At 40.6% G+C, this 14,697-nt stretch overlaps 1 protein-coding gene across 13 annotated transcripts in view; it reads left to right on the plus strand.

The window, feature by feature from the left end:
• Window positions 1-14,697, plus strand: part of TNRC6A (trinucleotide repeat containing adaptor 6A) — a 42,965-nt gene that overhangs the window by 8,757 nt on the left and 19,511 nt on the right. For 10 of the 13 annotated variants that reach the window (XM_042863954.1, XM_042863955.1, XM_042863957.1 and 7 more), the window contains 4 exons: window positions 979-1,069; window positions 3,989-4,010; window positions 10,091-10,426; window positions 12,813-12,860. In XM_042863954.1, the coding sequence (XP_042719888.1) occupies window positions 979-1,069; window positions 3,989-4,010; window positions 10,091-10,426; window positions 12,813-12,860 (497 nt within the window). The remainder of the gene's footprint in view (window positions 1-978; window positions 1,070-3,988; window positions 4,011-10,090; window positions 10,427-12,812; window positions 12,861-14,697) is intronic. The other 3 variants (XM_042863959.1, XM_042863966.1, XM_042863967.1) reach the window with 1 other exon arrangement.

A 14,697-nucleotide genomic window follows, 5' to 3' on the forward strand; every position in this document is an offset into this window, starting at 1 on the left:
TCATGAGCTTTTTTGCATGATTAGCCCAAATCCTTGTTTTGTCTGCTGATTCCTGGTCTTTTCTACCCATTGTGGTTTTGTGTAGATTTCCTTCTTGTCCTCATCAATAATCACTGTGTCTCTCAGGCATGACATTGAAATACAGTTTGTTATTAGTTCCTACTGACACAGATAGCTTGTTTGCCTTGACTTTTTCCTGCTTTTGATACTCTCCATATTTTCTGTACTGTTTTTATGTACTAAGGTCTGACTTGAAGAGTCCTGCATAATCTGGGAAATGGTGTTACTGCAAAGCCTGTTTTAGCATCTGAAACTTTATATTAAGTGAATTTAAATTAATGACATGTGAAAGCAAAGCCTGTTACTACAAGTTAGAGTTTTGTCACTCAGTTTAGGAGCTCTAAAATTGCACTGCTGTTGAAATCTCTGCTCTGACCATGCTCTTCAGTTGATACCTGCTTGTTCCTATGTCCTTTAAGTCAGCAGTAGCATCTGTACACATACACAGCCAGCTGAATTAGCTCAATCTTTGGCAACAAAATGGGTTTGTGTTGCTTGGTTGTTGGCAGAGGCAGTGTATGAGATGTGTGAGTGCTGCAGATGCCTGCCTGGGGTTGATAGAGGCGGTGTGCATGGCTGGGGAGCTGCCCACAGCCTGGTTCATGCTGGGTCAGAAACAAGGTATGAGGCAGTGGGAAACGTGATGTGCAAGAGCTCAGGCTCTGATTCACAACAACAGGGAGAGCTTGGGAGGGGGGGGAAAAAAGTCTTGTATGTGCTTTGGCACTGCAGCTGCCCTTAAAAGTTTTGTCACTTGTGATTTGCAGTGAAAGTACGTTGTCCCTGTGGGAGTCTTGCTTCTAATTGGATAATATTTCTCAGTTCCTTTTGGGTCTCTCTGAAATAATTGTTCTAAAATGAATGTATGTGTGTACAGATTGTATTTTGGGAGAGTTAATTACCAACTGTGTGGTTCAGGGATTTAGTGCAAGAAGAGGAAGAACAGTTGATGGAAGAAAGGAAAAAGAGAAAAGAAGACAAGAAGAAGAAGGAAGCTGCTCAAAAAAAGGTATGTTGAGTTAAAAAAAAGAAAAGGGTACTTGTGGATTTTGCTTCATTAGTAGTAAATATTGTGTGGTCAGTTCTTTAACAACAGTGTTTTCTTAATTTTTTTTAATGCTTTATATGTGCTGTCAGTTATGTAATGGTAACTGACATCTTGAACATCTTAACTGGCTTTGTGTACAGATTATTTAGAGACTAAATATTCTTCTGAGATGACCGCTCACGTTGCTGATTCTGGTCTCAGGTTGAAAGCTTCCTCTGTCAGCTCTCCCTGTTTGTTGGCCTAAACAAAGGTGTTCCCTGTGCACTTATGGGAAATTAGGCATGTCTAATCTTACGGCAAATCTAATTTAAATCGTATGAAAAGGCTGCTTCTGGAAAAGGTGAGGTGTTTGCTCGTGTTCCAAAAGGAGAGCTTCTCTCATCTTTTCAGTAGCTGACAGCAAAACTGCACAGTAATTTTTGGGTCTCAGTTGTAAAAGTATAACTCATTTTCCTCTTGAAATTTTTAATCCGAGGTTGAAAGGCAGCTGGTTTACTTGAAGAATGTAAATCTTTTAAGAGGTTCTCTGTAGCCCCCAAAGTTTAATATTTTCACAAGTTTGAAAGACTTGTGTGTATGCTTGAATGTAACATTTAGAAGAATTAAAAGCATAAATATGTATTTTTTTAATGAAGAGACCAAACTTGAAAATTTGGGTTTGTTTTTCTGCTCATGGAGTACTTGTTAAACTGTTCCTAAGCCATGTGGCTTCGTTTACTTGCTGGATGCTGACTTAGCACAGTGTTACATATCTGGACTTCATCCATCAGGAATTGTTAGAAGTTCCTATGGAGCAAGAAGCTATCTGATGCTGTAGGGGTGGTCATTTGTGTTCCTGGAAAAGCTTGAGCTTGATCTGCATTACAGATCTCTCTCTGAGAAGCGGCAGTAACAAACGGCCAGTTAACTGTTTAAAAGAAAACAAGAAAGAGTAAAATAATCTAGTACTGATGTGGTTTGATTATAGGTTTAAATGGCAAACTTATTAAATTAGCCCTCAAATGTTCTGAGGGATTTTTATCTGCTCCTTCGTATTTGTGAGTAGTTTCAGTTTGCCCAAAACTGCTCATTTTATCTTGTAGTCTTTTTCTGTTTGATCTCTTCAGAACTCACTGTTTGGTGTTATCAGTCTTGGGCTTGCAAGCAAAGCTTGAAAGCACATGACCATGCACCAGCTAATGGAAGGGAAAGCTAGTGCTTGTTTTTGTGCATACTGTAGTCTTTTAAAAATTGAAACTAAAAGACAGTGCTGTAGGAGATCAGCAGTGGTCACAGATGTGTGGCACTTGGCTTGCAGAACTTCTGTCCTTTTGAGTGGTTCTTGCACCCTGGTGCAGAGCAGATTTTGCAGGACGTCAACCTTTGGATTCCATACTCCTTTTTATGACCATAAAAAAAATGCTTGGGAGCAAGTGTTCAGAACCAGCTGTTATGCATAAACTATCCTGCAGATCCAAGTGCATGGGAAACTTCCCAAGGCTTCAATATGATTTTTCTGTTAACCATATTGGTTAAATAAAGTCAGCATAATGAAGAGTTGTGTTATGTAGCAGCCACAGGTTGCTGCAGCTGCCTTTTGGCGAGTGAGGAAGAGAAGCCCTGATATTGGAGTCAGGGTGATAAGGGTGAGCAGGCAAACTGGAGATGAGTGGGATGTGGTTTTTAGAGGCATTGATATAAGCAGCCATTGGTTTTACTTTGCTCTCTTTATTCCAGTGGGTGAGCATTACCTTTAGGACAGTGGAGTTTCCTCAGAGGAGATTTTGCAGACCTCCTAGTGTAGTTATCTTTATCAATCCGTAACAGCATAATTTTTATGAAAATAAATCTTTCTTGGGAGTGTGAGGCTGTATTTAGACAGCATAGCAAATTTTTGTAAGTGCCTTTGCTGGTTTAAGAAATTGAAGAAGTGCCTTTCTGTTGATGTGCTGTTAATTTCCAGAGAAGTGAGGATGTGACACCAAAGTGTCAGGAGTATCATTTCCATGTAAGCCCTAAGAGTGCTGATATCTAAACCTAACCAAAGCTGACATCAAATGACTGCATTTTTTCATGTGCACATGCTCTGCCTTTTTTTCCCTCGCACAGTTTTAACTAGAGATAATCAAAGCCTAAATATTGCTGCAAGTGACTTCACTGTGTCATATGAATACGTGCAGTGCCACAGTTAAGACAGGTTATGTACAGTTACCAAAGTAACCCTATTAGATTAAGTCTCATTCTGCTTTAGCAAGATGATGCATTTTAGAAGTGATAATTAAGACTCTTCAGCTGGGAAGAACTGATTTCTGCTTCTGAGAGATCTTTTCTGAAGCCTGTTTCACTTTTCTAGGTAAAGCCACACCATTAAAATGTGTTCCCATGCAAGAGATGTTTCTGTCCTCATTTTTATTGCAGGAGACTTTATTCCAGCAGATCTCCTATCTTGCCACTGTCACAGGAGCAACAAATTGAATTGTGGAAATGAAAGACTGAAAGCTCTGGCATTTACTTTGCCTGCTTTAGATTTCCATGTTCCTCTCTGTTTCCCTGCTGTATTCTGCATGAGAAGTGTCTGGGGCTTCCTTGCTTCCAGGCACAGTTTTTAACTCACTTCAAACAGGCTAATTTGTAAGTTTAATTTAGTCTGTTTCACATGCTTATCTTTCAAATTAATTTTGTCTTCTCTTAACATTTTAGCAGCTTTCTAGGCATGAGGAATAATAGGCACAGGTTGATTAGGGAGAAGTAGAAGGTTCTGTTGGAGATTATAAAATAATTTAAAAATAATTTAAAAGGAGGAAAGTCAAAAGCTAACGTTGCTTGTGTAAGTGGCATGTGTACATGTGGCTCTTCCTCTTATCTGTGCAAATCACTGACGCTTCTTCTTTCTTATTCTAGGCCATTGAACAAAAAATCAAAGGTAAGTTACTTTAGAGTTTTCTCTCTGTGCAATGTTTCTGCGTTTTTAAATATGGTGAATCACGTGGCTCAGCTGAAAGCTACTGGAAAATTGCATCTGTGAGATTTCAAAAAGCTGCCACAAATAAAAGAGTGAAGGGAATGGTTTCTTCCTGGAGCTGGAATTTTTCTCATCTTCCTGTTTTCTATTCTTAAGTACTTACACAGCACTAGGCAAATATGTAATACCTCAATCTCCTCAATTGTTTTTGGGTTTTTTGCTCTTCTAGTCTGACTGCTTACAGATCCACCAACTGGATCTGTTCAAAATGTATTTTCTAAATATTTTACATGGAAGTGGGGCTAGGAACACTTGATATATCAGCAACTGCTGTGTCCAGTTCTGATTACTGTATGTGGAGGGTTGATCCTGGCAAAATGGTCTGTATTGTAAAAGCTGTAACGGAGCTGTTTGGTGCAGGCTGGGAATGCTGCTGTTGCTCTCAGTGTTTGTAGGTTTTATGAGTTCTCTGTTCCTTCTATAAGCAGTGGAAAAATCATTTTCACTTTCTTTTTAAGTTGGTTGGAAAGTGAATAACAATCACGTAGGCAATCGCATGGTGAGCTCCTTGAATTGCTTTTTTTTTTTGTGGGAACATTGGGTTTAGTTTAACTTGAGCCATGTTGGAAACAGAAGCTTGGAAACTGTGCTCAGCATTGCTGCAGGTATTGCTGAACAGTGGAACGTGTTGGAAGTGCTGCTGTGGGGTGAGAGCAGCAAACTGATGCAGGATGCACTGTGCCTACCAGGAAGTCTCTAAAATGATATACCAGTTGTAAAGAATTGTGCAAGTATTTGTTTGTATTCTGAATTAATAAACCATGTCTGGGAAAAAAAAAATAGTGAGGGAGAATAATGATACAGTACTTAGTTTTAAAGAATAACATCCATTTTGGGTGAACATCTGACCTGTGTACTCAGACGGTCTGGGCGTCACATCAGGGGCAGCCCTGCAGCAGCAAATGGCTGAACATGGCCTGGGGGAGGGGAGGGCACCCAGGGGGATCCTCACACTGGGAACATGCCTTTCTTATGAAGGATGAAATAAATAGTTCTCTTGTTTGTTTATTCTTTGGAGACCTAGGGTTGTTTATAGAATGAGAGTATTACATTCCAAATGTAATGTTACCATGTTATTAAAAGGGTGTTCCAGCAAGCATAGTGGGAATTCGGAGTTGTCAAGGAAGCACAAGCTGGCAGTCCTCTGAAGAAGTATGGGCATTGTGGGATTCACACGTGCAACTTTTTGCAGGAGTTTCTGTAGGAACAAAATTTGTTGCTTGTGTTGCACCTAGCTCTTTCCTTGTTCTGCCTGCTTGTGTGCAGGATGCAAATTAATGTTTCATTAAGTCTCCAAGTTTCCATCGCGTTAATGTCTTAAATTATTTATTTTGTGCATGAGCTGAAGATAAAATACAAGAGTATGGGATCTCTAAATAATTCAGAATTATGTTCTTTCAGAAAAGTAGCCGCTTCCAAGGGGGTGGGAAGCAGAGAAGCTTCGTTCCTTATTTTTAAGCGTAGCCTGGATGTTTCCAAAATGTTTTTTTAGCTGAGGTAGAAATTAGTGTTGCACCAGTAGCTGTCAGTGTGCATGTAAATTATAGGAGTGCCTTCTAAAGCAGTCGGTGGTGCTGATTTTTTTTTTTCCTGTTCAGGATTAAGAATGGAAGTAGAGAAGAAAGTGCCAGTGTAAATGTTTTCAGTACAAATAGCATTTAACAGTGTAGTACTGTCATTAAAAATGCACATGTTTCATTGCTGTGGATCCCAGATATTCTGTCTAGTTCCATACCTCTGGTTTTATCAAAAGAGGGAAGGTGGTGTTCACAGGAGTTAACGATGAATGCATCAAGTAGCTGCGAGGGTTTCTGTGTGCAACAGCCAGCAGAACAAATCCCTATCTTGACGAGTGTCCTCCAAGTACTCTTGTATCAGGGGTTTTAGAAAAGAATGAGCATCACTTGGAAGTCTTTCTTTAACAGCTCTATAGTGTACTCAACAATTGCTCTGGCATTCCCCTCCGGTGTCGCAAAATAGGTATTTTTGCTGTGTTTGATGTTAGCACTGCTAGGGACAGATAAATCAATCCACTTCCCTGGGATTTCTCCTGAAACAGGCATCTGCAAACCACGCCATAGCCAGGAGCAGCGATACACTGAGCACAGCTAAATGCTGTGTAAGAAGAATGCTTGAGTTTTGTTTTTGTTGCTCGCTTCAGTAATTGTGATGGGCTGCTGCAGAATGTGAGATTTCATTAGGGGATCTTTTTTTAGAGTCGGACTTTAATTACATACATAATGGCGTAGTGAAAGGATTTACAAAAGCGGAGCACTGATGTTTGTGTGGATGCTGCTGTGGCAGTTGGCTGTTCTGAGTGTTTTTGTGCTTTGCAAAACAGTAAAGCTAGAACTGAACACATCTGTCGATCTCCAGAATTCCTCTGCTTTGTGGAAGGCACAGGCGTAAAGGCTGACTTCTGTTGCAGAACGGGATAAACTTTGAATCAGCCACTGAAACAGAAAGTGCTTTTAAAAATAGCTGGGTGTGGAATTGAAATCTTTGACTCATATTTCCCACCGTGGAAACTTCTTATTCGTTTTCTTCCCCGTGAAGCAGAATTGCTGGAGCACACTGAGCCTTCTGTTTGTGTTGGGTGCGGGGCGTTTTTTCGTCTGCCGGACTCTTTACGTGGTTGCCAAAACTCTTGCGTTAGCTTTTAAACGTTGCATTAATTAATGTAAATTAGCAAAAAATGACAGAGCTGTAAGTGCTTGCTGCTAAAATTGCCTGTATAAATGGCATCTAACTTACCTTTGTGCGGATCTTCAGGGGTTAATGAATTGGCAAACAGTGAGATATTTTCCAGATCAGCTAGCTGAGCTTACAGCTGCGGCCATTTTTCCACAACGAAAATTCTAGCACTACATCTTACGTGTGTCAGCTTGAAAGCCAGACTTCCTCTGTTTGCCCTTCAGCATTCCAGCACTGACAACTCTTTGGGGCATGACGTACAGGGAGAGTGTGTTACAATACATTTTTAAGGGGTCAGCTTAAGCAGCAGCGAGAAGAAACGTTTAAATGACAGCTCGGTGCTGCTCTTTGTGTGGTTTAGGGGATGATTTGATCTTTGTAAGCTGATTTTGTGTGAGTGAGAAACTGTTTTCCATCTGCACCGAAGTTATTCAGACAGCTGCCATTTTTTTTTTATTGGAGGGGGAGTTTAAGTCACTGGGCCCCTACTCCAGGAGGAGTTGGCAGGCAGCACTCCTGTAGCAGTAAAATGACACCATGCTTCTCCTCCATTTTCTAATGAAATCTGCAGAGTGGGAAAGCAACACAAGTTGGAAGCGTCTGTCTTTGGAATCTCTCTGCAAACTTTAACTTCACCATCCCCTGCTCTGTGCGTTCTCAGGAGGTTTGTTCTTTATAAAAAAAATCTGTGATTTTGGTGTTATTCCTTTCTGTGAAATGGCTGTTATTGGACAAGTAAATTAGCTGTGATAGATAGTCTGCTAATAATGCGCTCTGCTTTACTGGGGTTCAGAACAGAATGCTGCTGTGCAAAACTGCTGTTAAGCAAGCAACTTGTTTATAAGAAACTAGAAATGCTAAGGATTAAGGAGTGTTGGAATTTCTAGCAGCCGTATTGGAATATTATCTATTATTTGATCTTCTGGGAAGTTGTGGAGCAGAAACTGTTGGGCAGGATAAATTGTGGAGCTTTAAACTTTGTGGTGCTTGGGAAAGAGCAGATGAAGTAATTCTGTTGCACCTAAAAGCACTTATGATTAATTTCAGTTGGAAATCAGTGTACAAATATAAGCTCTACCCATTTTAGAGTAACTGTATAATCTGGTAAGATTTTTCTGTCTATTTTGCTTATCAAAGTACAAAGAATGCTGTATTTCTTAAGGAAATTAATACACGATACGAGAGAGATGTAATTTTCTTCAACTGTTTGGGAATTCTTGTTGATTTTATAGCTTCAGGGTGGCTTGGCAGAAAGCAGCCTGGTTGTTATGTGCACTCCTTTACAGTTGTAAGTGGTTCGAAGATCTGAAGGTCGATTAAATTGTAGTAGTGAGCACTTAGTCTTAAAGCAGCAGTAATTAGGAAAGTGAATTATTAACGTTGCTGTGTCGCAGCACTGCCCTAAACTTACTGCTTGCATCTTTTTGGATGTCTCATGATGTCGTGTAGAAGCAGTTCTACTTTGTCTGGGAGGAGCAATCGTATGTGAATGGAAACGGAAGAAAAGTGAATCTTTTGTTGACGATGTTGTATGTGGGATTAAAAATCTCTTCTGGGGGGGATACTTTGCACCAAAGTTGGCAGTCAGACTAAAAAATGTGACACGCAGTGTGCAGAGGGCTACAGGAGCCGTGTGTGACCTTCAGCATTGCCATCACTGTGTGACTGCCTTGGCGCGGTGACGGTTTGCTCGCTGCGAGAAGTGCTTGTTTTGTCTCGCTGTCAGCACGCCTCAGGTGTGGGCTGTGCTGCAGAGAGCTGTAAGGAAGCCCTGCAATTAGCATGGGTCAGTTGTGGCAGAAGGCGTGCTGATGGATCACAAAGCTGAGCTCTGGCCATTGGCTGCACAGACTGCGATATGTGAAGAAAACTTTCTTAATTTCCGAGCTTATTGCAGTATGCGGACCACAGAAATGGGATTGCCAATGTTGCGTTGGGCTGTTCACAGATTCTGAGATATTTACTGAAACAGACAATGACAAAATATGCTCAGTTATTTTTCAGTTCTCTCACTTCTAAATTGGGAAATGTTGGAAGCACGGAATGGAGATGCACTTGCATAAGATTTGTTTTAGTGAAATTGAGTTTCGATCTAAATTTGTTGTCATGCACAGTGTTTCAGATGCATATAGGAAGGAATCTGAATTATCCGCTTATTGAATATAGGCAATAACTTAATTAATGGAATCTGATACAGCGCTAGTAATTTTTATCAACTCCAATTTATCTGTGAGCTTTTGAATACCTTCTATTCCTCATACATGCATTAAATTGACTCGTGTCTGGCAGTTGCTCCTCGTAGTTCTGTCCCTCTGCAGCCAGCTGTGAAATAGGGAGCAGCAGGTCAGTGCTGTCAGAATGCTGAGTGCTGCTCCACTCACCTCCAGGATGCGTGCCATGCCATAGGACCTCCTGGGAAACAATGGCTCACCCACATTTTTCTTTAATAGCCTGAATAGAATACCTCATTAAAACACAAAGCAGCTGCTGAGTCTTAAGTGACTTCTTGAGTTTTATTCTGAGTGTCCTGTTTGCCTCCTCTTCTTTTCCTGTGAGGTGGTGACTTCTTGTATATGGTAACGCTTTTAAGTTTCCCATGGGAGTAAGAGTTCTATTTTTAGTACTTAAATATTTTAATGTAAGGTTTAATTGCCAATATGAACGTGGTGCCTTTTCAGTATCTAAAGGGAAGCTACAGGAATAAGGGGACAGAATCTTTAGCAGGCTTTGTGGTGATAGTACAAGGGGAAATGGCTTCATGCACAAAGAGGGTAGATTTAGGTTGGATATAAGGAGAACGTATTCTACAGTGAGGGTGGTGAGGCGCTGGAACTGGCTGCCCAGAGTGGTGGTTGATACCCCATCCCTGGAGACTTTCAAAGTGAGGCTGGATCAGGCCCTGGGCAGCTTGATCTGGCTGTGGTGTTCCTTCTCATTGCAGGGGAGTTGGACTACATAGCTTTTGGAGGTCCCTTCCAACTCCAAGGATTCTCCGATTCTATGATTTGTCAGAAAAAAACGTAGGTTTCTTAGTAGTAGCATGCTTTACCTTTGCTAAAAGGGACAGCGAGACATTCCTTCATCCAGATCTGTGCTGTTAAAGCTGTATGACTATGGGGTAACAGAGCTTGTAATGAGGAGTGAGTTAAAATTATAATCAGGAAAAAGAATTGGAATTGCGTGATATATACACATATCTAAGAACATCTAATTAGTGTTGAGTATTTGAAGTTACTGTTCTGATGAATAACTTTGTCTAACTTTCTTTTTTTTGGGGGTGGGGGTAGTGCCAGAACAAACCAAGACAAGTGTAAGCCAGCCTCAGCCTGTCACCTCTAACGGCACTTCCTCAGCAACCAGCACTAATAATAATGCCAAGCGGGCCACAGCCAACAATCAGCAGCAGCAAACCTTGCCTCGATACCCTCCTCGTGAAGTACCACCGCGATTTCGACACCAGGAACAGAAACAGCTTCTGAAACGAGGTCAGCAGTTACCAGTTATAGCTGCAAACCTGGGATCTACTCCTAAAGTATTAAACGGCCAGTCAGGAGGCAGCACTGTCACAACCAAACAGCCGGTGACCAACGGAGAAGTGCCGAACAGCAGCAAAAAACAGCCAGGTGAGGGGCAGGGGCCTTGGTTTTCTTTTAATTAGAGCTGGATATTTGAAATGAGATTACTGATGAGCTGTTTGTTCTAATATTACTTAAACTTCGAATGTAAGCTGTGGCAAAATGAGAGATTCTCTGGTGTTGTAGCTTAATGTTAAACATTACGGGATAATTTCAGCTATCTTTGTGCAAGTTTGCCTGAAACTGATGGCATCTTTGTTGTATGTTTTTGCTGGTGGTGTACAGCAGATGCATACCTATTTTTGAGCAGATATTTAAGCCAAGGTGACAGTGACTACATGTTCTGAATTTCTGTTCTTTATCCTAATAATTGATTCAAGTATGATAATGGTACAAAGAATTGCATTTGATTTTGATTCACGTACGTCAGAAAGAAAGATCTTTCAACTTCCAAAGCATTCTGAGTAGTATCTCAGACTTTTGTTTTTTAGATTTAGAAACAAATGGGATATGACATCTTAGAATATCCAAATTGCTTTTGTTGTTAGGTCAGTTTCTCTTTCTTCGTTAACCTGAATCTTGATTGTTTTAGAAAATCCTAGAATCACAGAGCAGCTTGTGTTGGAAAGGACCGTGAAGCTCATCCAGTATTTGAATAGTAGTAGATCTACATGTCTGACAAGTAACTAAAAGATTGTAAGAGCCTTTTAGGAGAGAAAAACATTGGCTACATTACCTTCCCATCTTACAAAAGATTTGTATTCTCTTTAGTGTCCTCTCAGTCACTGCAATGGCAGATCTTTTTAAACTGTGAGCTGTACTCGGGGCATTCCTGTACGTGCAAGGTAGACTGGTCAAATCTGGCAGATGGGACTGGGAGGCCAAGATCTCACTTTTGTATGTGCTGTGTATGAGTCTGCTTGAAAGTTCTTTTGTCTGGTGCAACCAGCAATAGTGTCTGTCTGGGATGTTGTGAAGGTGAGTGCCTTGAAATATGTAGGAAAGACGACAATAAAGGAAAACGATTTTTCAGTGCTGGGTTTTTGTAATGGTTTCAGAATGTAGTCTAATGAATTGCTTTGTGAAGTAATGTAGAGGTGATGGTAGTCCAGCATCGTGCAAGAGTACCTTAATTCTTTTGGAGCTGAAAGCCTTGGTCTTATTTACCTTCCACAGTTCATCTTTTAGACTCCAACCAGTCCTTCTCCAATGTACCCTGGAGTGGGACCTCTTTGAGTTGAGGTGTGATTCTAACTTTGGGTAGGTGATTTGTAAAAGCCAGGCAACACAAGTACTGCTATATTTACATGGTTCCTTAAATAAATAGGCAAAAAAAAATCCCTTTGTCTGTATTTAATGTGTACAATCATCTGCAGTGCCGTGTGCTCCTTTGGCAAGTGATACAGTCATATTGTACCAACACGGTTATTTTAAGAGATCTACATCAGTAACTCTTTACCAGAACATTTCCATACCAAATTCAGGTGATTGCAGTACTGAAACTTCCCTCCATACATAAACTTCGTGTGAGAGAAGGGTCTTGAATGCCACCTTGGTACGTTTGCTTGCCTTTATGCTTTGTTTCACATCAGAATAGCCAGGTGGTTATTCTACAACGAAATGATTTATATAGTTACCTGAAATATTTGCTAGCAGTAATTGCTTACAACTGTGGGGCATAAGAGAACACAAGAGCTGTCAGGATCCTGGCTTTTATCCAGGCTAAGTTATTTTGATTCCTTTATGACATGAGTCACTCTCCCTTTATCCTTATGCATCTTGCAGTGGTGCAACTAATTTGCAACCAGGAGCCTTTGGAAACAGTTACTCATGTGACTCATGTTGGTGTGGTTTGTTGTCTTTTTTTTCCTTGTGTATTGTAGGAGTAAGGAAAGAAGTGAGCAGTTAAGATTGGCAGTTAGTAGAAATAAAGGTTGACTTAAACTAGGAAACATTGCCTTAAATGTAACAGTAGCTTGTGGCACTGATAGGAATGGGAGGGTGGTTGGACTAGATGATCTTGCAGGTCGTTTCCAACCTTGTGATTCTGTGAGTTAAGATCTCCAACTGAAAATGTGCTCCTTTTTCTATAGATCAAACTTTTAAAATTAAGGATGTCTCAAATTTGCTAATTAAAGGCCAAATGTATAAAAGCTAACTAGTTGTGGAAGTACTTAGTAAAGCCAGCAAATTTTCTACTTAATCTGGCCTACATTTAGGACTGATGTTTGTATCAGTCTGTCTCCCCTTGTGCTGTGTTCTGAGTTATGGCGAGGCAATTGATAGACTGAGAGAGGGCACTCTCAAGAGAAATCTCTCTTGAAAAGGGATGCTAATAGATGGTCTAGAGGTAAAAAGTGGTTTAGGCACTCAAAGCTCTGAGTTACATAAGCAGTGCTCCTGTAATTTTCTTGCTTTTTTTTTTTTTTTGTAGGCATGCCTCCCATTCGGGACTTGGTGAGCCACTCCCCTAACCAGTCAGGTTAGCCATTTAAATCTCACCTTTTTCACACTTGGTGTGTTTGTAGTAGTTAATGTCTCACACGGTTCTGTCTGATTTTTTTTTTTTCAATTCTTTGCCTTATGTCTTTTCAGTAGCATGTGCTGTGTGAATGTCTGGCTTGCATATGCTTTGTGTGCCATAGCATATTACACTTAGGTAAATATTTTCAATTTTCTAAGGTGTTAGAATTCATATAGAATTATTTTTTTGGAAGGTTAGGCTATGTGGCAGCTTAGCTCTAAAATATGAAAGTTTTTTGCTTTTTTTTTTAAAAAAAACCTTTCTGCTTGCTTGCTGTCTCTGGATGTTAAGGTGAATAATTTATGCAAGTTTGTTTTCTATCAGAGATGGTTCACAGCATGTGGAGGTAGTGATCACAGTCCCAGTCTGGTGACCTTCCTGTTCCAAGTGCCCAGTTAGTGCTGGGCTGATGTACCTGGGACTGCAGCTGTGTGTTGTTTGCTTGGTGAGGCTGTGAGACGCTCCTGGTATTTAATTAACTTACCTGAGGGCTAGTTACTTGCCCAAGAATGGGCAAATTGCAGCTCATGGTTGTGCTGCACGTGTCAGGGAGGGGCAGAAGAGGGGAGAGCACAGGGCTGGCTCTTGGGGAGAGCTGCCAGCTGGGCACAGACATGGTATCCTTGTCTTGGTGGCCCTCCTGCCCTGTGTTGGCAGAAACAGACATCTATTCAGAAACAGACAGCTCAGTCTTCTACATCTCAAGCTTGAGTTCTTCAAAAAGACAAACAAGATCTTCTATACCACAGAGAAACTGATACCTGAGGTTAACAAACACAGTGGGGTCTGCTTTGGGTTTTGGTTTTGTCACTCTTAACAAATGTGCTTTTTAGCTTGTTTGCTGAAGTGCGTCTTTCCGTCAAGACCAAAACGCAGTAACTGGGAAGGTGCAGTGTGGGTGTACTGTGTGCACATCACTGAGTTCTGTAGCTGAAAAGGGAGGCAGGATTCAATGCATCTCAGTCCTATAGTTTAGTTTAAACAGCGTGGTGGTACTTATACCGCAGCTACCAACAAAACTCCTTTAGGCAATGCCTGGTAAAACTATAGGCTGCTGTTGACTGATCTTACTGTGTACCAAATGCAGTTTGTCATCAAGTAATTGTTCAGTTTTTAGGGTGTTCTTGTGCTGTCTGCCAGATGGGAAGTAAAAGAGGATAGCTTACTTCCTCAGTACTTGCATTATTTTTTATTTCAGGAGTTTGTGAGCTGTGGAGATTTGAGCAGGAGTATTTCAGGGCAGTGCAACTTATGAAATCATTGATATTTACCTGTGTTTAGGAAAAAGATGATTAGTCAAGGTAGTTCTGTTGGTAATAGAATGAGAGTCTGGATGGCTGGAAATCAATACACAAGCATGATGATTATGCTTGTCACAAACTGTATTGCCTCTAAATTAATACAAAAGATTTCAATAAATACAAGCTTTCTTTCAATTTATTATCTTGCTGTGCAAATTAGGGTTTGTTACCATTTTGTTCTGGCTTGTTGTCATAGACTGTATCTCTTCACGCTGAATTCAGGCTGCTTGCCACCTATCTGTGTACTTCCATGCTGTTTTTTAAAGTTGATGGTGTTATTGGGATAGCACTTATGTAACAAGATCATGTTTTGTTAGGACAGCTTTTTAATACTCTTGCTTTTCTTCAAGCAAATGCAGGCAGCTCTTTGATTAGCCTTTAAGTTAAATGTCATTTTATGAAATGTCAGTGTGAGGTTTGAAATCTTGGACAGCTGCTCGTGTGCTACAGCGTTTTTTCCAGTGGCATATCAGTGGGCAGGATCTAGATTATGT

This window comes from Lagopus leucura, unplaced genomic scaffold (assembly GCF_019238085.1).
Source record: "Lagopus leucura isolate 7727_CA_CO unplaced genomic scaffold, USGS_WTPT01 Super-Scaffold_760, whole genome shotgun sequence".
Lineage (NCBI taxonomy): Eukaryota > Metazoa > Chordata > Aves > Galliformes > Phasianidae > Lagopus > Lagopus leucura.